Raw genomic sequence first — 27,500 nt, 5'->3', positions numbered from 1 at the left:
GATTGGTACATAATTACAGGAACCAAAGATTTTTAATGCACTAACCTCTGGCGTCAAAAATATTGTTTTCCTTTAAATTATTCATTCAAATATTTTTACATATATTTCTACCAATTGTATAAATAACCTGGTGGATGGTTTTTTTTTTTTTTTTTAGCTCTTTCTGCATTTACATTTACTTTTTTTGGAATGCATAATGTATTATATAGTTATACATCTTGACATACAATATATAAAAAAGGTATAGCATATTTTAACAATGTTTTATTTTGAGTACAACAAATTTTAAGTTATTAATAATTGTACAGTTCAGATTTTATATATATATATATATATATATATATATATATATATTTGAAAAAAAGCATGATTTTTGTTCAAATTTTGTTCATAAAACGTTTCTCTTATTGGTACTCTGTTGTAATTTGAGATATATGTATGTATATATATATACATATATATATATATATATATATATATATATATATATATATTTAAATATATATATATATAATATATATATATATATATATATATATATATTTATATATATACTGTATATAAATAAAATGTTTTTTAATTATTATTTTTTTGGTACAGTTTGCTTCTTTTAAGATTGTAAAATTAACTTATTTCAGTAACATTTGAAATGTATATTAGTGTAGAAATCTATTTATTTACTTAATATAAAAACTCCTTTGTTGTCCACATGTCAGCATTTTTTTTTTTTTTTTGCTTAACTTCAGAAAAAAAAGAGAATTATATTTTTGCTGAGAAAGCTGAATGTCTTTCATTTATTGCAGAATGAAATTGAAATCTTGAAAGCTGAGAATGACCGGTTGAAAGCCACCACAACTGGCAGTACGGCCAGGGCCTTCCTCTGAATCCTCAGGCAGCACGTCCTCCTCTTCTTCACGGCACTCACTAGGGGCTTTTCGTTAAATAATCTGAATATTACAGAAACGGTTGCAACAGGTAAACAAATCATGCACTCATTATTCTAGTTTATTATTAGAATATCTTTAGGATTCTGTAACTCTGCTGTGTTATATACAAGGAGTTTAAATATGTCATGATGAAGTACATATGAAATTCAGAAAGAATAATGCAAGAAGAAAAGTGAAATAGTTACAATACAGAATTAAAAAAGGTGAAGAACTACTGCCATGCAGCTGAAAATAAATGCATAAACACAAGTATATATATATATAAGTATATATATATATATATATATATATATATATATATATATTATATATATATATATATATATATATTATTCTCTGGTTTATTCTCTCTGGTTACTTGTATTTATTAATTCCAGTATTAAGCCTCTAGCAATATAAGATGATATAGAACATGGATAATCAGTACATGTATTTATTTCAACAGGTGAGATAGAAGCTGTCTGAGTGACAGTAATTTACAAAGTCCAGTGACTAGTGATGTCGCGAATAGTTCGCCGGCAAATAGTTCCCGGCGAACATAGCTTGTTCGCGTTCGCCGCGGCGGGTGAACATATGCAATGTTCGATCCGCCCCCTATTCATCATCATTGAGTAAACTTTGACCCTGTATCTCACAGTCTGCAGACACATTTCAGCCAAACAGCAGCAGACCCTCCCAGACCCTCCCAGCTCCTGGACAGCAGCCATTTTAGATTCATTCTGATCCTGCATTCTTAGTGAGAGGAGGGATAGTGTAGCTGCTGCTGATTTTATAGGGAAATTGATAGCTAGGCTAGTGTATTCAGTGTCCACTACAGTCCTGAAGGACTCATCTGATCTCTGCTGTAAGGACAGCACCCCAAAAAAGCCTTTTTTAGGGCTAGAACATCAGTCTTTTTTTTTTTTGCCTGTGTAATTTTGACTGTGAAACATCAGTCTGCTAGTGTAAGCTAATTGCAGTTGCCTGTCTGCAGTGCCACCACTCATATCTGTTGTAACAGTAGTGTAAATTTAAAAAAAACAAACTTTTTTGACTGTGAAACATCAGTCTGCTAGTGTAATCTAATTGCAGTTGCCTGCCTGCCAGCGTGTGTGCCAGGCCCACTTGCCCACAGTGCCACCACTCATATCTGTTGTAACAGTAGTGTAAATTTAAAAAAACAAAAACTTTTTTGACTGTGAAACATCAGTCTGTTAGTGTAATCTAATTGCAGTTGCCTGCCTGCCAGCGTGTGTGCCAGGCCCACTTGCCCACAGTGCCACCACTCATATCTGTTGTAACAGTAGTGTAAATTTAAAAAAAAAAAACTTTTTTGACTGTTAAATATCAGTCTGCTAGTGTAATCTAATTGCAGTTGCCTGCCTGCCAGCGTGTATGCCAGGCCCACTTGCCCACAGTGCCACCACTCATATCTATTGTAACAGTAGTGTAAATTTAAAAAAAAAAAACTTTTTTGACTGTGAAACATCAGTTTGCTAGTGTAATCTAATTGCAGTTGCCTGCCTGCCTGCCATCGTGTGTGCCAGGCCCACTTGCCCACAGTGCCACCACTCATATCTGTTGTAACAGTAGTGTAAATTTTTTTTAAAAAACTTTTTTGACTGTGAAACATCAGTCTGCTAGTGTAATCTAATTGCAGTTGCCTGCCTGCCAGCATGTGTGCCAGGCCCACTTGCCCACAGTGCCACCACTCATATCTGTTCTAACATAAACACATATAAATGTGTTAGATATGCAAAACTGGGAAATGGGTAATAAAGGGATTATCTATCTTTTAAAACAATAAAAATTCTGGTGTAGACTGTACCTTTAAACGTGGAGTTTGGTCTGTCACTGTGAAGCGGGCGTAACCCTTACACTACCTGATCAATACAACATCATACCTGATGTTTTAAAGCACGTTATTCCAAACAATTTAGGAATGTTAGGTGATTTATGCCCTTTATGGCTTAAAACCAGACTCTGCATCAACTATGTAATTTTCCATGGGAGTTTTGCCATGGAACCCCCTCTGGCATGCCACAGTCCAGGTGTTAGTCCCCTTGAAACAACTTTTCCATCACTATTGTGGCCAGAAAGAGTCCCTGTTGGTTTTAAAGTTCGCCTGCCTATTGAAGTCAATGGCGGTTCGCCCGTTCGCGAACAGTTGCGGAAGTTCAAGTCCGCCGTTCGCGAACCGAAATTTTTAGGTTCGCGACATCACTACTAGTGACTGCACTCAATCCATCTTGGGCCAGAATGCAATCGCTTTTCAGGGTTTTCTATGTAGTTGCTCCTGAAAATCTGGCAAAGTCACTCCCTTAAAGTGTGAATATTTACTTGCTCAATCATCTGGGATGACTGACAAGCTCTGCTCGTGTGCAATAGGTTGCAAGAAAGCAGGGGGTGGGTTTGCACAAGTCACTCATAAATTCCGGTAGCTCAAGCTGCTCAGGAGGCTCCAAAGGTGTGTGGACAGGTTCTCTTTCTGAGAACTTTTTCTGCATTCAGTGTGATTAATGAGGTATACAATTATTAAAAAAGACACAAAAGTAGTACTGTGATTGTTTCTCAATATTGATACCTGGTTCAAAATGGATCACAACAACCAGTCTTAGATATCTATACAAGGAATGTGTCTAAGTTATTTATCCAAGGATTTAACTCTCTCATTACCAATGCATAAAAACAGGTAATAAAACGCATTCTTGAATTAATCACAATACACATCTAAAAATACATCTTTTCACTGAGTTTATTAACAGCATACAGAAAGTACAGTATATACGTAAAACATAAATTAAGTATGTATATTAGTTAGTATATAAGTCAAATAAAATTAGTAAAAAAAAAAAAAAAAGAAAAGTGGTAGAACAAGGAGTACTATGTTTACATGTAAAAAGGCGAGTGTTTTTTCTTTTTTAAAATAAATTTGTCTTGTCTCCTCCTCTTCTATACACATAAAACCACATACACATATACACAACAGCAAATGCAACACACACCATATCAGTCATTTCTGTCTATAAAGCTTGTTTTTTTTCAGACACATCAGCCATATTCAGAATAGAACAGTGTATTTAAGACTTAGTGCGTTCTATAACCTTATTTTATCATTTGCATGTCACCTCCCCTCGTTTAGCCATCACTGTCAAAATAACAAAACAAACAAACATTAATGTATGCATATATGTAGAGCATGATATAATCCCATGCACTCACACAGTTTGTCGTGAAATTATGTCATTTACATGTAATGCGTTTAGTTGCAGAGGCTTAAAGGGACATGAAAACAAAAAAATGTCTTTCTTGATTTAGATAGAGAATACAATTTAAAACACATTTCCAATGTATTTCTATTATCTAATTTGATTACTTGTCTTGGTATACTTTGTTGAAGCAGCAGCAATGTACTACCGGGAGCTAGCTGAACACATTGGATGAGCCAATAACATGAGACATATATTTGCAGCCACCAGTCAGCAGCTCCTGAGCCTACCTAGGTATCCCTTTCGATAAACGATACCAAGAAAACAAAACAAATGAGATAATAGAGGTAAATTAGAAGGTTGTTTAAAATCACATGCTCTAGCTGAATCATAAAAGAAAAAAACATGGGTTCATGTCCCTTTAAGACCAAAACTCTACACAAGAGATACAGTTACAGGACATCACAGTCCTATTCCATAAAGCAACACAAATAATTCACATCTTGTACCCAGTAGTGTAAAATTTATTTAATCAATTATTGTAAAGTCTGACAGTCACAAAACTTTTTTTTTTTAAACTGCTAAAGAATGTCATAATCCAACAGCAGATTTGTCCTTATAAATCTATCCCTGGAACTTTCACTTCCTGTTTGTTGCAAAATCAAATAAAAGGCTTTAAAGGGACATTATACACTCAATTTTGCTTGCATAAATGTTTTGTAGATGATCCATTTATATAGCCCATACAGTTTTTTTTTTTTTTTGTTTTTTAATGTATAGTTTTGCTTATTTTTAAATAATATTGCTCTGATTTTCAGACTCTTAACCAAGTCCCAAATTTTTTTTATTTTTTTTTAATGGAAATAATATGAAATTGATTTTAATTAAACAAGATCTGTTTTAATAGGATATATATATCCAAATAATGCTCCAATATTAATGTATACAGAAAAAAGTATTATAAAAGGTAAATGCATATGGAAAAAAAAACACTTAATGTGGGTGTAATATATGCTGATTTAAAATGATTAATAATAATGTGTTCATACACCGGTGTACACATTCACACTCTCATCCTAACATAGTAAAATATAAGCAATAACAAAATCAATATTAGTATCCACACTGCTAGTATCACAATAAAAACTCTATGCAGCTGATAAAAAAAAGAACAACTAATTATCATAAACTGATATATTACATGAAAATGAGCTGTAATATGTGTTGTATAAAATGCCACTAGACACTTCTCTTCCTTAGTTAATCTCTATCAGATTAAATCCTTATCATAAATGTGCAGGGTTCAAAAAGAACTTCCCACTTTTCCTATTTGCAAGCCCCAAATTTTTAGGAGAATACTGATGTATTCCTACTCCAGCTTGCTCCTGTTTGTATAAAGAGTCTTTTCATATGCAGTGAAAGGGTGAGGGGGGGAGTGTCTGTTATTTCCCACTTGCAGTGGGTGTTCCAGTTAACCTTTTTGACAGAGCTAAACTGGGAGCTTCTAAGTAAGTGTTTAAATGGTTTTATACTGGATTTTTATATCAGTATCTGTGCATTTTATTCTTTATAGTAGTGTCTATTACATGCAGTTATATGAAAATTTGTGTATACTGTCCCTTTAACTTGTCCTGGTCTATGCAGAAAATATTTATTAGCATGTTTATATAGTGTTCTTTCATACATATAGTAGATTTGTATGAGTTTAAAGAGACATGAAACCCATTTTTTCCTTTTCTAAGTCAGATAGAACATACATTTTTAAACAACTTTACATTTTACATCTGTTATCAATTTTTCATCATTCTCATGGTATCTTTTGTTGAAGAAACAGCAATGCACTACTGGGAGCTAGCAGAACACATTGGTAAGCCAATGACAACAAGAATATATGTGCAGCCACCAATTAGCCGCTAACTCCCAGCTCCTGAGCCAACCTACTTATGCTTTTCAGCAAAGGATCCCAAGAGAGTTAAGTAAATTAGTTAATAGAAGTAACTTGGAAAGTTGTTGAACATGATATGCTCTATCTGAACCATGATAGAAACATTTTGAGTTTCATCTCCTTTTAACATGCCTTTAATTACTTTTTTTGTTTCTATATGAAACAGTTGCAACAGTGCTATATTTACATCTAATCTATTTAAATGGAAACATAATACATTTAGGTACACTGTCTTTTATGGAGACACCTCATTCTTACATTTAAACAAAACATGCAAGTTATAGGTATAGGGCAGTGATGGCGCACTTTGGCTCTCCAAATGTTTCAGAACTACATTTCCCATGATGCTCAGACACTCTGAAGTCCAGTCGAGCATCATGGGAAATATAGTTGTGAAACATCTGGAGTGCCAAGGTCGCCATTTCTGGTATAGGGTTACATACATTATACATACAAGTGCATGCACAGCCATGAGATTTGAACTAATTCTGTAATTAAATAGTATAAAAGTTTGCCATATCCAAATGTTAGAGAAAATGCCAGAAACCATAATGTCAGATATATATTGGATTATTACTAACAGGTGCATGTAATATTGTTTCCATAGATACAATACTAGATGACATACAAGAAGGGACAATCCATAAAGAAGGTCGCAGTGTTAAGATTATGGTATCTATCAATAAAGGATATGGACGAACAAAGGTATGTAGTAATAAGTTATGTCCCTCCATTTGTATCATCATATATAACTGCAGCAATACATTTGACATGTACCATTCACTATTTTTTCAGGATGCAAAGAGCCATCAGTATTTAATAGGATCTATTGGTGTGAGTGGAAAGACAAAATGGGATGTTCTAGATGCAGTAATCAGGCGTCTATTTAAGGTAAACACGTTAGATGACAAGATATTTACCTGCAATGCTGTGTCTATACAACACCGATACATCATTTTCTTTGCTGCACACATTTTACATATTCATAATCTTTATTACTAGTTTTGGACTTTAAATCAACAATGATTGAAATATATAGAGCTCGATTACAAGTGGCGCGCAAATATTAGAGCATGCGATATTAAAACTTCGTGCCCGTGTTAACTTGCGTGTATTACAAGTTGAAAGTAAACGCAACCACATGAGCCCAAACTAAATTTGCGCTCATTAGGTTAACTCAACTCAAGGCCTTGTGTAAAGGGTTAGGTCTAAAAAAAAAAGTTGCACCAAACACAACAAATATTTAAGTGTTACACTCATATATACAATATCTATAAAAAAAAATATTGGTTATAAGGGTTCAAAGGTATATCGTATATGACAAGGTATTTAAATGGAAAGGGTCATAATGTGTATATATAGATACATATACATGTGCATGTATGTGTATATACATATGTATAAATGTGCATGCATGTGTATTTATGTTTATATGTGTATATATTTATATACACATATAAACACAAATATACACATGGATACACATATAAACACAAATATACACATGGATACACATATAAACACAAATATACACATGGATACACATATAAACACAAATATACACATGGATACACATATAAACACAAATATACACATGGATACACATATATACATATTTAATATACACATGGATACACATATATACATATTTAATATACACATGGATACACATATATACATATTTAATATACACATGGATACACATATATACATATTTAATATACTTTGGAGCCCTTTCCATTCAAATACATGAAAACAAGAGAAAAAATGTAAAATCAATATTAATATTTAATGATGTGTTTTACTGTGTATTTACCGTACATATTTTACATTTCAATGTTCTTTACACGGGGGAAAATTTCCTATGCATTTTTAAATAGATATTTCTATTTATATATATCGGTATATACCTATATATATTCACACATATATATATATATATATATATATATATATATATATATATATATATATATATATATATATATATATGTGTATAGGTCTCCCTTTCTTTTCTTCCAAATGGCACCAATAGTGATATCTGGAGGGAGCCAAAGTTGATTTCTTCCACCTGCAGCCTAATCCCAAAGGTAAGCGAAGTCCCCCTGTGTACAGGAAAGCTCCTTAGGAAAAGAAATTCTGGAACAGAAGAGGGAAGGGCGCACAGCAAAAGAAACCTCCTGGTGTAGTATGTCAAGACACTTGTTAAGAATACTGTAATGCAGTGACAAATTCAAACTCACGTGCTTCTACCTCAACCTTATGAGGTATAGATAAGACTCTGAGTGGTGAATATCCACTAAGGAAGGCAATCCAATCCCCTTGTGCTTGCAACTTGTACTTCACTCCTTATATGTAGTCCTCACCTCTCCAGCAGAAACTTAACCACTTCGAAAAAGGAAGTTGCAATATCTATCCTGGAGGAAATCTTCTCACAAGCGTTATTTATTTTGGGGGATGAAAGAATGGGTGTCGCACACCACAAAGTTCTTTAAAAGTGTGCTTTAATTTAAAAAAAAAAAAAAAATATATATATATATATATATATACAGTATATATAATGTATTTTTTTGTAAAATACATATCTATTCCTATATATATATATATATAATATATATATATACGCCGCCTCACGAGCCGAGATTCAGTAACGAAGTGCCATGGCACGGTTTGCTAAGGACCCAGACTTACTGGGGATTTTACAACTAGCCACAGTGTTTTTTATACAATACAAAACGAGTGAGTTTTCTACAGCCACTTTTGTATATATATTTTAACTGAACCGGTATGTGCGGTTTTTTATGAGAGTTCTTCATGTCATATTTGCATTACAGTATTCTTAACAAGTGTCTTGATATACTACACCAGGAGGTTTCTTTTGCTGTGTGCCCTTCCCTCTTCTGTTCCAGAATATATATATATATAGGAAAAGATATGTATTTTACAAAAAAATACATTACATATACTGTATATATATATATATATATATATATATATAAATATATATTTTTAAAAATAAATAGAACTTTTTCTTTTATGTGAAGAACATTGGAATATATAAGATATTTGATGCTACCTTCGGGTAGGTGCTGTAGGTTTAATTCCTGTCAGGCTAGCGCACGAGTAATAAGTTTGTTTCCAGTTTCCGTTCTCCATGTAAGTCTATTGGGAAAAGAAGTTAGTGTGGTCGCAATATCCGAAGTCCAGACGCAAACATGCAAACACATATTTTACTTTCGACTTGTAAAACATGCGTGTTAAAAGTTTACTTCTGGTGGTGCTTGCGCACTAGCTTAATAGCGAGCTGCTTGTAATAAATGTTACACAAAGCAGTTATTGCCCAGCTCATGCCTGATACTTTTTATTAATGTATTAAAGGCATTGTACTACAAAAATGATATTCTCTAATTTGCTAAAGCATGTAATGTTTGCACTGCTTATACTGGAACTCTGAATTTAACCCCTGCAAGGGCATTGCAGCCCTCAAGCACAATACAGGGTTGTGTGACTGCTGCCACCAATTGTCTCACTGCTGGTCCCAATAAGTTCTTCAACTTCACATAGGGCTAGATTACAAGTGGAGCACTAATTTATTGCACGCCCGTAAACAGGCAAATGTATTTGTCCTGTTAGCAAATATCACAATGACAGACTTACAAGCAGTGTGAAAATGAAAAAATAAGTCTGCGCCAGGGTTGTACTAGCACTCTTTAAGCTAAACTCCTCACTAGTTTGCTAACAAGGTATAGACAATAAAGTGTATTTAAGAGGGCGCTTTCACTAGCTAACACCAAACAGTATATATATGTGTAAGTTTCTAATTAGAGGGGAAAAAAATCTAACTATAGTTTATAGTCTAAGAATATATAATTTCTCCAACATAGGTGTGTCCGGTCCACGGCGTCATCCTTACTTGTGGGATATTCTCTTCCCCAACAGGAAATGGCAAAGAGCCCAGCAAAGCTGGTCACATGATCCCTCCTAGGCTCCGCCTACCCCAGTCATTCTCTTTGCCGTTGTACAGGCAACATCTCCACGGAGATGGCTTAGAGTTTTTTAGTGTTTAACTGTAGTTTTTCATTATTCAATCAAGAGTTTGTTATTTTCAAATAGTGCTGGTACGTACTATTTACTCAGAAACAGAAAAGAGATGAAGAATTCTGTTTGTATGAGGAAAATGATTTTAGCAACCGTAACTAAAATCCATGGCTGTTCCACACAGGACTGTTGAGAGCAATTACTTCAGTTGGGGGAACAGTTTTGCAGTCCTTTGCTGCTTGAGGTATGACACATTCTAACAAGACGATGTAATGCTGGAAGCTGTCATTTTCCCTATGGGATCCGGTAAGCCATGTTTATTACGATTGTAAATAAGGGCTTCACAAGGGCTTATTTAAACTGTAGACCTTTTTTGGGCTAAATCGATTGATATTAACACTTATTTAGCCTTGAGGAATCATTTATTCTGGGTATTTTGATATAATAATATCGGCAGGCACTGTTTTAGACACCTTATTCTTTAGGGGCTTTCCCAAAGCATAGGGCAGAGTCTCATTTTCGCGCCGGTGTTGCGCACTTGTTTTTGAGAGGCATGGCATGCAGTCGCATGTGAGAGGAGCTCTGATACTTATAAAAGACTTCTGAAGGCGTCATTTGGTATCGTATTCCCCTTTGGGTTTGGTTGGGTCTCAGCAAAGCAGATACCAGGGACTGTAAAGGGGTTAAAGCTTAAAACGGCTCCGGTTCCGTTATTTTAAGGGTTAAAGCTTCCAAAATTGGTGTGCAATATTTTCAAGGCTTTAAGACACTGTGGTGAAAGTTTGGTGAATTTTGAACAATTCCTTCATGTTTTTTCGCAATTGCAGTAATAAAGTGTGTTCAGTTTAAAATTTAAAGTGACAGTAACGGTTTTATTTCAAAACGTTTTTTGTACTTTCTTATCAAGTTTATGCCTGTTTAACATGTCTGAACTTCCAGATAGACTGTGTTCTGAATGTGGGGAAGCCAGAATTCCTATTCATTTAAATAAATGTGATTTATGTGATAATGACAATGATGCCCAAGATGATTCCTCAAGTGAGGGGAGTAAGCATGGTACTGCATCATTCCCTCCTTCGTCTACACGAGTCTTGCCCACTCAGGAGGCCCCTAGTACATCTAGCGCGCCAATACTCCTTACTATGCAACAATTAACGGCTGTAATGGATAATTCTGTCAAAAACATTTTAGCCAAAATGAACCCTTATCAGCGTAAGCGTGGATGCTCTGTTTTAGTTACTGAAGAGCATGACGACGCTGATATTAATATCTCTGAAGGGCCCCTAACCCAATCTGAGGGGGCCAGGGAGGTTTTGCCTGAGGGAGAAATTACTGATTTAGGGAACATTTCTCAGCAGGCTGAATCTGATGTGATTACTTTTAAATTTAAATTGGAACATCTCCGCATTTTGCTTAAGGAGGTATTATCCACTCTGGATGATTGTGAAAATTTGGTCATCCCAGAGAAACTATGTAAAATGGACAAGTTCCTAGAGGTGCCGGGGCTCCCAGAAGCTTTTCCTATACCCAAGCGGGTGGCGGACATTGTTAATAAAGAATGGGAAAGGCCCGGTATTCCTTTCGTCCCTCCCCCCCATATTTAAAAAATTGTTTCCTATGGTCGACCCCAGAAAGGACTTATGGCAGTCAGTCCCCAAGGTCGAGGGAGCGGTTTCTACTTTAAACAAACGCACCACTATTCCCATAGAGGATAGTTGTGCTTTCAAAGATCCTATGGATAAAAAATTAGAAGGTTTGCTTAAAAAGATGTTTGTTCAGCAGGGTTACCTTCTACAACCCATTTCATGCATTGTCCCTGTCACTACAGCCGCATATTTCTGGTTTGATGAACTGATTAAGGTGCTCGATAGTGACTCTCCTCCTTATGAGGAGATTATGGACAGAGTCAATGCTCTCAAATTGGCTAATTCTTTCACTCTAGACGCCTCTTTGCAATTGGCTAAGTTAGCGGCTAAGAATTCTGGGTTTGCTATTGTGGCGCGCAGAGCGCTTTGGTTGAAATCTTGGTCGGCTGATGCGTCTTCCAAGAACAAGCTACTAAACATTCCTTTCAAGGGGAAAACGCTGTTTGGTCCTGACTTGAAAGAGATTATCTCTGATATCACTGGGGGTAAGGGCCATGCCCTTCCTCAGGATCGGCCTTTCAAGGCAAAAAATAGACCTAATTTTCGTCCCTTTCGTAAAAACGGACCAGCCCAAGGTGCTACGTCCTCTAAGCAAGAGGGTAATACTTCTCAGGCCAAGCCAGCTTGGAGACCAATGCAAGGCTGGAACAAGGGAAAGCAGGCCAAGAAACCTGCCACTGCTACCAAGACAGCATGAAATATTGGCCCCCGATCCGGGACCGGATCTGGTGGGGGGCAGACTCTCTCTCTTCGCTCAGGCTTGGGCAAGAGATGTTCTGGATCCTTGGGCGCTAGAAATAGTCTCCCAGGGTTATCTTCTGGAATTCAAGGGACTTCCCCCAAGGGGGAGGTTCCACAGGTCTCAGTTGTCTTCAGACCACATAAAAAGACAGGCGTTCTTACATTGTGTAGAAGACCTGTTAAAAATGGGAGTGATTCATCCTGTTCCATTGAGAGAACAAGGGATGGGGTTCTACTCCAATCTGTTCATAGTTCCCAAAAAAGAGGGAACGTTCAGACCAATCCTAGATCTCAAGATCTTAAACAAATTTCTCAAGGTCCCATCGTTCAAGATGGAAACCATTCGAACTATCCTTCCTTCCATCCAGGAAGGTCAATTCATGTCCACGGTGGATTTAAAGGATGCGTATCTACATATTCCTATCCACAAGGAACATCATCGGTTCCTAAGGTTTGCATTCCTAGACAAACATTACCAGTTCGTGGCGCTTCCTTTCGGATTAGCCACTGCTCCAAGGATTTTCACAAAGGTACTAGGGTCCCTTCTAGCGGTGCTAAGACCAAGGGGGCATTGCAGTAGTACCTTACCTGGACGACATTCTGATTCAAGCGTCGTCCCTCCCTCGAGCAAAGGCTCACACGGACATCGTCCTGGCCTTTCTCAGATCTCACGGCTGGAAAGTGAACGTGGAAAAGAGTTCTCTATCCCCGTCAACAAGGGTTCCCTTCTTGGGAACAATTATAGACTCCTCAGAAATGAGGATTTTTCTAACAGAGGCCAGAAAGACAACCGTTCCTCTTCCTTCCGTAGCTCAGTGCATGGAAGTGATCGGGTTGATGGTAGCGGCAATGGACATAGTTCCTTTTGCGCGCATTCATCTAAGACCATTACAACTGTGCATGCTCAGTCAGTGGAATGGGGACTATACAGACTTATCTCCAAAGATACAAGTAAGTCAGAGGACCAGAGACTCACTCCGTTGGTGGCTGTCCCTGGACAACCTGTCACGAGGGATGACATTCCGCAGACCAGAGTGGGTCATTGTCACGACCGACGCCAGTCTGATGGGCTGGGGCGCGGTCTGGGGATCCCTGAAAGCTCAGGGTCTTTGGTCTCGGGAAGAATCTCTTCTACCGATAAATATTCTGGAACTGAGAGCGATATTCAATGCTCTCAAGGCTTGGCCTCAGCTAGCGAGGACCAAGTTTATACGGTTTCAATCAGACAACATGACGACTGTTGCGTACATCAACCATCAGGGGGGAACAAGGAGTTCCCTAGCGATGGAAGAAGTGACCAAGATCATTCTATGGGCGGAGTCTCACTCCTGCCACCTGTCTGCTATCCACATCCCGGGAGTGGAAAATTGGGAAGCGGATTTTCTGAGTCGTCAGACATTGCATCCGGGGGAGTGGGAACTCCATCCGGAAATCTTTGCCCAAGTCACTCAACTATGGGGCATTCCAGACATGGATCTGATGGCCTCTCGTCAGAACTTCAAAGTTCCTTGCTACGGGTCCAGATCCAGGGATCCCAAGGCGGCTCTAGTGGATGCACTAGTAGCACCTTGGACCTTCAAACTAGCTTATGTGTTCCCGCCGTTCCCTCTCATCCCCAGGCTGGTAGCCAGGATCAATCAGGAGAGGGCGTCGGTGATCTTGATAGCTCCTGCGTGGCCACGCAGGACTTGGTATGCAGATCTGGTGAATATGTCATCGGCTCCACCTTGGAAGCTACCTTTGAGACGAGACCTTCTTGTTCAGGGTCCGTTCGAACATCCGAATCTGGTTTCACTCCAGCTGACTGCTTGGAGATTGAACGCTTGATTTTATCGAAGCGAGGTTTCTCAGATTCTGTTATCGATACTCTTGTTCAGGCCAGAAAGCCTGTAACTAGAAAGATTTACCACAAAATTTGGAAAAAATATATCTGTTGGTGTGAATCTAAAGGATTCCCTTGGGACAAGGTTAAGATTCCTAGGATTCTATCCTTCCTTCAAGAAGGATTGGAAAAAGGATTATCGGCAAGTTCCCTGAAGGGACAGATTTCTGCCTTGTCGGTGTTACTTCACAAAAAACTGGCAGCTGTGCCAGATGTTCAAGCCTTTGTTCAGGCTCTGGTTAGAATCAAGCCCGTTTACAAACCTTTGACTCCTCCTTGGAGTCTCAATTTAGTTCTTTCAGTTCTTCAGGGGGTTCCGTTTGAACCCTTACATTCCGTTGATATTAAGTTATTATCTTGGAAAGTTTTGTTTTTAGTTGCAATTTCTTCTGCTAGAAGAGTTTCAGAATTATCTGCTCTGCAGTGTTCTCCTCCTTATCTGGTGTTCCATGCAGATAAGGTGGTTTTACGTACTAAACCTGGTTTTCTTCCAAAAGTTGTTTCTAACAAAAACATTAACCAGGAGATTATCGTACCTTCTCTGTGTCCGAAACCAGTTTCAAAGAAGGAACGCTTGTTACACAATTTGGATGTTGTTCGCGCTCTAAAATTCTATTTAGATGCTACAAAGGATTTTAGACAAACATCTTCCTTGTTTGTTGTTTATTCAGGTAAAAGGAGAGGTCAAAAAGCAACTTCTACCTCTCTCTCTTTTTGGATTAAAAGCATCATCAGATTGGCTTACGAGACTGCCGGACGGCAGCCTCCCGAAAGAATCACAGCTCATTCCACTAGGGCTGTGGCTTCCACATGGGCCTTCAAGAACGAGGCTTCTGTTGATCAGATATGTAGGGCAGCGACTTGGTCTTCACTGCACACTTTTACCAAATTTTACAAGTTTGATACTTTTGCTTCTTCTGAGGCTATTTTTGGGAGAAAGGTTTTGCAAGCCGTGGTGCCTTCCATTTAGGTGACCTGATTTGCTCCCTCCCTTCATCCGTGTCCTAAAGCTTTGGTATTGGTTCCCACAAGTAAGGATGACGCCGTGGACCGGACACACCTATGTTGGAGAAAACAGAATTTATGTTTACCTGATAAATTTCTTTCTCCAACGGTGTGTCCGGTCCACGGCCCGCCCTGGTTTTTTAATCAGGTCTGATAATTTATTTTCTTTAACTACAGTCACCACGGTACCATATGGTTTCTCCTATGCTATTATTCCTCCTTAACGTCGGTCGAATGACTGGGGTAGGCGGAGCCTAGGAGGGATCATGTGACCAGCTTTGCTGGGCTCTTTGCCATTTCCTGTTGGGGAAGAGAATATCCCACAAGTAAGGATGACGCCGTGGACCGGACACACCGTTGGAGAAAGAAATTTATCAGGTAAACATAAATTCTGTTTTATACACAAGCAGTATCACGTTTTATGTAGACATACAAATTAGCATATTGGAGATTTAAAACATTGTCTAGTACAGCACTATATACATTAGGTATCTTTCACACGTAATGTTGATAAAAAACTACTGCTAAGTAAGCTACACAATACCCATTAAGGAAACTAGCAATATTTTAGCTTATATTAAAGGGACAGTAAAGTCAAAATTAAACTTCAAATGTCTGTAAAGAGCATGAAATTGTAAACAACTTTCCAAATTACTTCTGTTATTGATTCTGCTTTGTTTTCTTTGTATCCTTTGTTAAAGAGTAATTCTAGGTGAGCTCAGGAGCATGCACGTGTCTCTAGCCATCTGGCAGCAGTGTTTGTAACATTATTTTTAGCAATGTTATGTTAAATATAGGTACAAACACTACTGCCATAGACTGCTAAAAACACGTGCACGCTCCTGGATTACTACTAGCCTAATAGATTTATTCTTTAACAAGGTTATCAAGAGAACAATGCAAACTTCATAATAGAAGTAAATTGTGAAGTTGTTTTAAATCGCATGCTCTTTTTCAGGCGTTTCCGAAATCTTATGTGCTGGGCCTCTCCTCTGAAGAAATTTACAAGACAGGGCCCCCCTCCCCCCATAATTGATGTTACTTTATTTTTTTCACTTTAAGCAAAATTGTAATATTTCTTTTTAGTTTTAATTTGGGGATTTACATCTAACCCAGGGTTCACGCACAGCTCTCAACTTTGTTACTAAACGCAAATTACTGATCAACACAACAAACGCAATGCAGTATCGGAGTAATTTTGCCATCAGTGCCGTTCTCCCACCTACATCCTGACATTTGCCTTATTCCACTACTGCATGGCAAGTGTCATTGTCCGCTCTTAAAAACCGTTCTATCTTTCGCCAAAGTTTCCATAGGATATTGCAAAGTGTCACTGCTCTAGGACCTCCCTGGGGAGGCCGCCTCACACTTTGAAGACCACGGCTCTATCTGAATCATGAAAGTTGAATATCTTGAATATCTATTGAATATCTAATAATAAACATTACTGGGATACATTTAGAATATGTGAAAACAAAAAACACCAGCAAATACATTACAAGACAATAGACTATGGAGCATATATAATATAAAAACAAAGATTTGCTAGCAATTCGTCAGGCAGGCATACTACTAAAATATATATACAGTGTCTCAGTATTCCTATGGTGACCCGTCTTGCTGCTAGAAACATATAAGCAAAACAAGTTTGGCATAGATTATGATTAATGAAGAAATAAAGATGAAATTGTCAATTTAAAATAACAAAGGGGCATATTTATGATTGTGCGAGCGGACATGATCCGATATTGCGGATCATGTCCGCTGCACATCGATAAATGCGGACAGCATACGCTCTCTGCATTTAACATTGCACCAGCAGTTCTTGTGAACTGCTGGTGCAATAACGCCCCCTGCAGATTCGCAGCCAATCGGCCGCTAGCAGGGGGTGTCAATCAACCCGATCCTATTCGTATTCCGTACGGAGCTTGATAAATATGCCCAAAAGGGTTGAACAGACATATGTAGTGTGTCCTCATTATTATGTATGAAAAGGCAACATTAATTATAACCAGAAACTATAGAACGGAATGGCTACTGCTACTATAAATGTAATATAGCTGCAGTCTCCATATTGAAAAAGCTAAAATGTTTTGAGAAAAATAAACAAATGTAACAGTGAAATATTATATTTTATAGCTTACAAACGTTGAGGCAATGCATACATGAATTATAATGATGGAATTTTGTCCATAAAATATCCTGAAATATTCAGAGGTACAGGGTCTCATATGGAAAGTAGCACCAATCAGCAAGCGCTACCCAGGTGCTGAACCAAAATTGGGCCGGCTCTTAAGCTTACATTCAAATAAAGATACCAAGAGAATGAAGAAAAATTGATAATAGGAGTAAATTAGAAAGTTGCCTAAAATTGCATGTTCTGTCTGAATCATGAAAGTTTGATTTTGACTAGACTATTCCTTTAAACAGCAGACTCTCTTAAATTATAAAGGGATATGTTTGAGGCTGTTGCACTGCCTCAAACATTAAGACCAATAGTTCCCAAAAGTTGTGTCGGAGCATCAATCTCCAGGAGAGCAGCTAATGGTTCCACTACAAGAGCAATCGTAGGTTGTGACTCACCAATACCTCTCAAAAGACTTAGTAATCATGAAGACAACAACTGACAGATTGGAGACAGATTCCTGAGCAGTCTTAGTGCTAGACCTCTCCATAAAAATGAAGTTGCTTTAAATGCTACAAACGAGCTAAAAAATGATCAGCAATTGGAGGTGGAGCTCTTTCTGTGAACAAAGAAACTCGATGACACAAAATAGGAGATAATCTAAAGTGACCACCACCTACAATATCCCACATATTTGTTTATTTCTATTAAATAAAGTCTCAGTAGTATGCACCAACATTTCCATGATCTTTTTTATCAAAGAGATTTGCATTTTGAAAAATATTAAGCACTTTTTGTTTACACAATTCCAGATATATTTCTCTATAATCCATTTGAATTCTCTTCACAAATACCCATTTGAAAACTGCAAATTGAGTGTTATTAAAAAGACATGCAATATAGGTGAAGCACCCTATAGAAACATACACATGACCTTATGCTGTGATAATAAAGGAAAAAATCTAGTTTTGCTTGTAGAGCATCCATCCAAATATATGGTTCGGGTTGGGGCTGGCATAGCTTCTCCTGAGGGAGAAATTAGCAGAGGAAAGTCTGGCTTTGCAGAGTATTGGGTATTTTTTTCCCAGACCCCCATACTTACCGCTGTCATTTTGTTAGCAACAGCTGTTTTTTTTTGGCGGTATCTTATCTTATGACCGCTCTGAGCCCATTTAGCAACAAATATGCAGAAGTGCTGGACTTGCTGTAGTTTATAATTGTCAGTTAGAAAACCCCTCAAGTTTGTGGTTTAAATTATAAGATGGGGCACTATAAATAATACAATAATTAAACCTTTTATATTACAATCTTAAATAGAAGCATTGCCTTAAAGTTAATCAATTTCTTGCCCCTTTAATTACCACAGGAATTTAACAACAGAATGAGTTTATAAGTAAGGGGGCTTACATGCCAGGCTGACTTCACCCTTCTGCTGCCTCCACTCCAGGCACAGCTAAATTAGTTACCCAAATATTTTTGTTTTATCTATCTGACTAAACTATGACATCAGTCCACAATCCTGTATCTACATGACGATGCCTATACATTCAGTTTCTGATTGGCTTTACTGGGTAGCAAACTTTATAGAAAACAGAATGTTAATATAATGTATCACACTCTCGTATCACTTAAAAAGACAGTCTACACCAGAATTTTTGTTTTAAAAGATAGATAATCCCTTTATTAACTATTCCCTAGTTTTGCATAACCAACACAGTTATATAAATACACTTTTTACCTCTGTGATTATCTTGTATCTAAGCCTCTGCAAACTGCCTCCTTATTTCAGTTCTTTTGAAAGACATGCATTTTAGCCAATCAGTGCTGGCTCATAGGAACTCCACTTACGTGACAAAGTGTTATCTATATGAGACACATGAACTAACACTCTCTAGTGGTGAAAAAATTGTCAAAATGCCCTGAGAGAAGAGGCAGCCATCAAGAGCTTAGAAATTAGCATATCAACCTCCTAGGTTTAGCTTTCAACTAAGAATACCAAGAGAACAAAGCAAAATTGGTGATATAAGTAAATTGGAAAATTGTTTAAAATTACATGCCCTAAATATTCAAACATAACTATCTCCCTTTACTACATAAACTGCGAAAAGACTTTGACACTTGGAAAGACAAACCTCTGTCGTGGTGGGGGCGTATACAAGCTGTTAAAATGACCACACTCCCTCAGATACTTTATATACTTCAGGCGGCCCTCATCCATCTTCCCAATTCCTACATAACCCAGATACAAGCACTGATTAATTATTTCATTTGTGGTGGGATCAAACCCAAGATTAACAGAAAACTACTCTACCTACCACTAGGTTCGGGGGGGATGGGACTTCCATCAATCTCAAAGTATTACAATGCGGTCGTACTCCAGAGAATCTTAGAATGGCAAAATTATCCCTACTCAAAAACATGGGCGACAATAGATGCCTCCCTTTTAAGTACACAAGAAATATGTCCACTTTGTTGGATTAAACGCGCAAACAGACCCACAATAACGAGGTGTTCCCCCTTATACTCCCACATATTTAAAACATGGGATCTAATTCATACTAAGCGGAAAGGGATAACGTCCTTCCCCCTCACCAATGACCCCGATACCTATAAACGCGGAATTTAGCGGTGTGATTATACCTAACGATCTACCAGATGAGGGACTAGGACACACAATCCCATTAGCTTGGTTAACTGAAAAAGGCAAACTAAAAGAACGCGCTTGTCTGAAAGACATAGCGGATGGCCATTTCACACCGTGGCTTAAATATGCTCAACTAACACACCTTTTAGGTACATCCCCATACAAACAGGACCTACTTAGAGAACTCACTAACTTTGAACGGTTATGTCTACTGAACACTCCCCCTAATAGACCTCTGTCACTTGTTAAAAATATGTTGGATGCCTCTTCCACCCCTACTCTGCCTTCTTTTGCACCGCAGTGGCATAGGGAATTGGGACTCACTTTAACGGAGGAGCAGTGGAAAAATATATTCCGTTACACGCACAAATCATCGCACTCCCCCAGAGTACTAGAACTGAACCACAAAATCCTGTTCCGGTGGTACCTCACCCCGAACAGGATCAAACAAATCTACCACAATGCTAATGCCTCTTGCTGGAGGGGGTGTGGGGAAACCGGCACCATGACTCATATCTGGTGGAGTTGTAAACACATTGCTCCTTTCTGGGGAAATATAGAAACACACTTTAAGAAAATATTCGGGGATTCGTTTAAATTACATCCCACCACTGCACTCCTCAACCACAAGATAGGTAAACATTGTAAAATTAGATGGAAACTACTGCAGATGGGTATCAACAGTGCTAAATTTTTAATAGCTAGAAAATGGAAAACCCCATGCATACCTACACTACAAGAGTGGATACATAACACTTCAGAGCTTCTCTCCCATGAAGAATATTCATATTTTAAAACAGGAAACATGGCCTTTTTCCAGGAGGTCATTTTCTACTGGGAGTCCACAACACATACCTTATTGCGGCAGGGCCCCTGAGGCGCTTCGTACCCCCTTCCCCCTCTCACAGTTCAGCTGGGCCACAACTTAAAGCCCTCTTCCCACCCTTCCCCCTCCCCTCCTCCTCCACCTAGTCTTCACCTTATCCTTTCTCTTTTGTCACTCTTCCCCCCCCTCCCTACCTTTCTGTTCCATGTAACTTTATTCGTCTCTACCTGAGCGGATTCTCTTAAACCTGGGGTCAAACTCTCGGTTCGTGCAGAATTGTGTAGATACAGAGCTGGAAAGAACTTTGTTTTATGTTTTATCAGTCTACAAACTAGAGTTTACCACTTATAAATCTTTGTTCCACCATATTGAAAAACTGGATAATTTTTGTTTCCTCTCTGGACATTTAGAGAAATAGCCTGTAATATACCATGATTGAGATGTTCCACAAGGACTACCCTCACTCTCACATTCTGGACTAACTCTGCGGACACTTGAGTATCATTAGTTATGAGTGGATACGTGAAATGTGTAACGCACCCACTATGCATAGACCCCATTGTTTGCTTTGTTTGCTTTATTGATTTTCTTTATGATGTATGTGTAATTTTTGTTTCTTTTTTTATCTTCCAATAAAGCTTTTGAAAATTAAAAAAAAAAAAAAATATGACATGCCCTATTGGAATCATGAAAGTTTATTTTGGGCTAGACTGTCCCTTTAAGCAAATTAGATCATAGAAGTAAATTATAAAGTTTTTTTAAAATTGCATGATCTATCTGAATCATGAAAGTTTAATTTTGACTTTACTGTCCCTTTAATAGTTTAGGTAGGCATATGAGGATTATGGTTCTGCTTACAAGTCACATTTGTTTGTTACAATTCACTTTGTCCATTTGATCTTCCAATGTCATATAGATTGTTATTTAAAGAAATACATTGTGTGATCAAAGTTAGTTATAATCTGTTTCTCTTAACTGATTTGGATTATATATGCCATGCAGAGCTAATTTAAGAATAAAGTTGCTTTGCAGGATACTGCACAAATCCATTAATCATAGCTCTCTCTTGGGTTTTTAGTCAGAACACTTTAGAGACATTTAGCTCAATTTTTTATTCCTTTTTTTAAAAAACTTTTCCACAACTGAAAGAAATAAGTGGACGTTTATGATCTTAGTAGATTAATATTAAGTTCTAAAAGTGTAATAGTTCTATGGACAAAAGTGTATGGTTTCAGTACTAGAATCATAATGCTGCCAGTTCAGCATTCAGTTTATTTAAATGGACAATCAACACTAGAATTGTTGTTGTTTTAAAAGATAGAGAACCCCTTAATTACCCATTCCCCAGTTTTGTACAACCAACACAGTTATAATAATACACGTTTTACCTCTGTTTCTAAGCCTCTGCAAACTGCCCTCTTATTTCAGTTCTTTTGACAGACTTGCATTTTAGTCAATCAGTGCTCACTCCTTGGTAAATTCACGTGCATGAGCTCTAATGTTATCTATATGAAACACATGAACTAACGACATCTAGTGGTGAAAAACTGTCAAAATGCATTTAGATTAGAGGCGGCCTTCAAGGTCTAAGAAATTAGCATATGAACCTCCTAGGTTTAGCTTTCAACTAAGAATACCAAGGGAACAAAGCAAAATTTGTGATAAAAGTAAATTGGAAAGTTGTTTAACATTACATGCCCTATTTGAATCATGAAAGTTTATTTTGGACTTGACTGTCCCTTTAACAGAAAATATAGGTTTATGAGAACATATAGGTTTTCTCTCTGAGTTATTAGATCTGCCAATGTATCAAATGGTCTTTAAAAAATGTCCAAAAAACCTTAGAGAATGTGTACTCAAAAATATTTTGATATCCATATAAAAAAGTAAATTTAAACAAGTTAAACATTGACATTTGTATTGCTTAAATAAATATAGAAGTTGGAAATATTGGTTACATTTAAATTTCAACTAACATATAGAATTGCCAGGTGTCCATTATTTAACCGGACAGTCCAGTATTTCAGCAGGCTGTCCAGTAATATCTATACAAAAATACTGAACAAAAGTCCAGTTTTTTAATTACCCTAAATGTCATGTAAATGTAAAGTGCCTACTATACCTATATTCATTATACATATGGCAAACTAATACTGTAACCCATTATATTTTACAGGCAGCCTTGGGGGGGGGAGTTAAATCCTGTCTGTGTGCTACTTTCAGTTAAGGGGGTCAAATCACTACTACATGCATGTGTTCCTGGCAATCAAGAGGATAAAATGACTGCTCAGTTGGGGAAAATATAGATTTTGGGATCAAGGTTGGGGCCTAAGGCTGAGCTCTTATGGGGGCATTGTGTGACCTCACCTACCACCTGTGCTCAGTCACCTATAGGTTGTCCGGTATTTTTATGGACCACAGTTGACAAACCCTACTAACATACTAAAATAAGATGTGCAATTTCTGCTAATGCTCATTGAATTAGAAGTACTTCATACTAATGCTCAATGAGCATAAGCAGGAAGTATCTTTAAACCAGTTAGCAGCCTCAGGAAGTACCTATTAGCCTATGAGCTTTAGTAGGAAGTGACTATCAGCTAATGAGCTTTAGTAGGAAGTGGCTATCAGCTAATGATCTTAAAGGGACAGTAAAGTCAAAACTAAACTTTCATGATTCAGATAGGGCATGCAATTTTAAACAACTTTCCAATTTACTTTTATCATCAAATTTGCTTTGTTCCCTTGGTGGTATTTTTGAAAAGCTAAACCTAGCTAGGCTCAAACTGATTTCTAAACAGTTGAAAACCGCCTCCTAGCTCAGAGCATTTTGAAAGTTTTTAACAGTTAGACTGTGCTAGTTCACATGTGTTATATAGATAACATTGAGCTCACTCCCGTGAAGTTATTTAGGAGTCTTTGCTGATTGACTACACTGCATGTCTGTCAAAGGCACTTAGATAAGGAGGCAGTCTGCAGAGGCTTAGATACAAGGTAATCACAGAGGTAAAAAGTATATTAATATAACTGTGTTGGTTATGCAAAAAAGGGGTAATGGGTAATAAAGGGATTATCTATCTTTTTAAATAAGAACATTTTTGGTGTAGACTGTCCCTTTAAGTAGGAAGTGACTATCTGCCTATGAGCATTAATATGAAGTATCTAGACTATCAGCCAATGAGCATTAGTATGAAGTGACTATCAGCCAATGAGCTTTAGTATGAAGTGACTATCAGCCAATGAGCAATAGTAGAAGTGACTATCAGCCAATGATCAATAGTATGAAGTGACTATCAGCCAATGATCAATAATAGGAAGTGACTATTAGCCAATGATCAATAGTAGGAAGTGACTATCAGCCAATGATCAATAGTAGGAAGTGACTATCATCCATTGGGCATTAGTAGGAAGTATATAGATGATATAGCTGTCTTAGTTTCAGTCTAAATGTAAACGGGTTGACAAAATATTTTTGTGTACAGTTTCCATTTTATCTCTTTTTTTGTACCCAGTTTCCTTACTAATGTACCTTATTTATAATGGAATATTTCCATAGTACAATATCAAGACATTTAATATCTACTATTATTATCTATAAAAAGAATGTTTCTCCAAGTTTTGGTGGATTTGAGGGAGTGACATTAGATTTATTTTATCTTATTTTGTTAAACATGGTCTACAAGAACACATTTGTAAATTGTAAAAAAATTAAAAACAAATAATAATAAACGTATAAATAAATTAATAAGACTGTTCTATGGCAATCGTTTTTAACTTATTTTGGTCCAGATTACAAGTGGAGCGCCAATATATTGCGCATCCGCAAATGACCAAATTTGCTCGTTTGCGTGCGATAAATAATCAGCCATTACAACTGTCTGGTTATTGCTACTGCGAGCTCGCTGTAGCAATTAGCGCTTATAAAATTAAATAAAGATCAGATCTGCAAGCCATTTTAATTTCACTGCTATTATAAGTGGAGCACAATCGCTCTTTACGCTTTAATCCTTACTAACTTCTCAGAGCTGTGGTTAACTGTTTTCTGAAACTAAAAAGTTGCATAAAACACTTCAAAAATACATACAGTTACACTCATATTAACACTGTCTAATATAACTTTTTTGTGCAATATTTTTAAAATAATTTGTAAGGGCTCAAAGGAGAAAAAATGCATGCAAAGGGATTTAACATTGAGACACATACATATACATTGCTAAAGATGTATTTGTATATATTTATATATATATATATATATATATATATATATATTAATGTGTACATATTTATTAATGTATTTATATGTGAAAATATGTATTTACCGTCATATATACACATATAAAAACATTTATTTATATGTACACACACATATAAACATTCTATCCCTTTGCCATTAAGCAGATACATACAGTACATGATAAAACATATTTATGCAATATTGTTTATGCTATGTTGTTTGCGCGATGAGTGTTTGGGTTTTTTTAAAACATTTTCCCTCTATAAACTTCTATGGGGAATGCAAAAAGGCGATGGAGTTTGCGCGATCTCCAATGTTATTTTTTTCCCCACACTTTTTTTTCTCCATTGATCTCTATGGGGGAATACATGCACGTGTATGGGAAAACTTGTTTGGGTTTTCGCACTGTTCAGTTTAACGCTAGCGCAAAATACGTTTTTTTTGGAACTTTTAAGAACCCAACCCGAAAGGGCAAAACTGAAAATCCAGCAAAAAAATAATAATCCTGCACCACTTGTAATCTAGTCCTAATTATTTGAAATCTGTTTTAAATTTGTAATTCATATTCTGTATATTGTCACTGGCTCACTGTCTATAGGTGCTGATACCTCCTGTAAATTATGCAATTTCTGCTCTTTAATAATATCAAAACCTAAACCAAGAATCCTCACTGCAAAACATTATTTTACTTGTCATAAGCAGTAGAACTGAAATCCACCTCAAGAAAATACATGGCTAAGAGTACTGGGGGATAAATGTTAGTGAATGAAAAAAAGTCAATAACCGTTTAAGCTCCAGCATCTCAGGGAAGAAGACGAACAAGCACAAATTCCAATAGTCGTTTACATCAAAATCAAGCAAAATAAATAATGCCTGTATAATGCAATGTTGTATTATATGTTGGGTTCAATCCAGTATTTTGCACATAAAAAATATTGAATTAATGCAGTCAATGTTTTGCTTTTTGTTTATTCAGGAGTACATTTATCGCATAGATCCAGCTTCCAATTTAGGATTATCTACTGATTCCATATCCAGTTACTGCATAGGAGATTTAGTTAGAGCAAATAATATTGAAGTGCCTGAAATGCTACCCTGTGGATATCTTGTTGGTGACAACAACATAATCACTGTGAACCTTGAAGGTAAATACAGCATAATATTGTTTATATATTTGGCGGTTGAATGCTTGAGCTTTTTTTCCCCCCCTTATATGTTATTATTTTAATTTTGAAAATGTAATATAATATTTATTGTTGCTTGCTGGTCTTTTTATTAAATACTATTTTGTGATATTGTTTATAAAAGATTTGACAGTAAGTTGGGTGAGAAAGAATCTTACTTTTGTTTATTCTTGTGCCTGTCCACAACACTAGAAGTAAAATGACTGTTTACCCTAAAATTTTCTCCTCTTTAATTTGTTCCAAAGGATCCATTTGACCTGCTGGGAGTGTATTAAATTGTTTACAAATAGTTTCTTGCCCTTTATATCGGCATTTGAAATAGCACATTTTGCCTGTGGCACCCCTGCATATAGTGAAAGTTTTAATACTTAAGTATAGACTGTAAAGCCGTGTAAACATTGCCAGCAGAAGAAATTGCATTCCCAATTGGGGGTTAGAAGAGATAAGAAATTAACATTTTGTTATTCAATTGTTCTCTCTAAGTATTTGGGCTTTGGTACACAGACAGAGATAATATAAAGACAGTGAAAAAATAAGAAAATCTGATTTCCCTGCAAACTCAAAGCTAAATGGGTTTGTGCTTTCAAAGAAGCCAGCTATTTCATACACAAAAATAAACACAAAGAACCAATTTCTCATATATGTTATACTGTGCAGCTGGTATAACAAGTCATTGGAAACACATTAAGGGGAAAACAATGTCCCTTTAAAGAATTATGGCCCTCACTAAACAAATACTGAACAATGTTCCCAGCTAGTGTACTTATCAGACTGCCTTAAAGAATTGCATTCTGAATTTGCTGCCCACATTTAACAATGCACAATCAAGTGCTTGTGCAGCCTGTACCCTGCTCTTGTGCATCTTCTTGTAGGGCTGTTGTCAGCCAATATGGACAAATCAGTTATGAATAATTTATTTGCGCCACCTCTGCATCTTATCTTGCTGTTGTCAGTATGAGTGAACATGCTTTGTAAGGGTTTCCAAGCTGCATCCAGAGATTAATAAATGGAGTCCTATTAAGAGGGAGGCTTCATATCTGTTATAAGTCGTTGGCCCAATGGTCACAATTTTACAAGCAGTGAGTGGACAAGTTTCCA

General features: G+C 36.9%; 1 protein-coding gene across 1 annotated transcript in view; it reads left to right on the top strand.

The window, feature by feature from the left end:
• Positions 1 to 27,500, top strand: part of NAV3 (neuron navigator 3) — a 756,623-nt gene that overhangs the window by 690,782 nt on the left and 38,341 nt on the right. The window contains 6 exon segments of the mRNA XM_053716761.1: positions 804 to 871; positions 873 to 927; positions 930 to 975; positions 6,688 to 6,785; positions 6,876 to 6,971; positions 26,195 to 26,363. Coding sequence (XP_053572736.1) covers positions 804 to 871; positions 873 to 927; positions 930 to 975; positions 6,688 to 6,785; positions 6,876 to 6,971; positions 26,195 to 26,363 — 532 coding nt within the window.

This window comes from Bombina bombina, chromosome 6 (assembly GCF_027579735.1).
Source record: "Bombina bombina isolate aBomBom1 chromosome 6, aBomBom1.pri, whole genome shotgun sequence".
Classification (NCBI taxonomy): Eukaryota; Metazoa; Chordata; class Amphibia; order Anura; family Bombinatoridae; genus Bombina; species Bombina bombina.
Note: the sequence above shows the minus strand (reverse complement) of the source record. Positions and strands in the feature narration are given on the sequence as shown.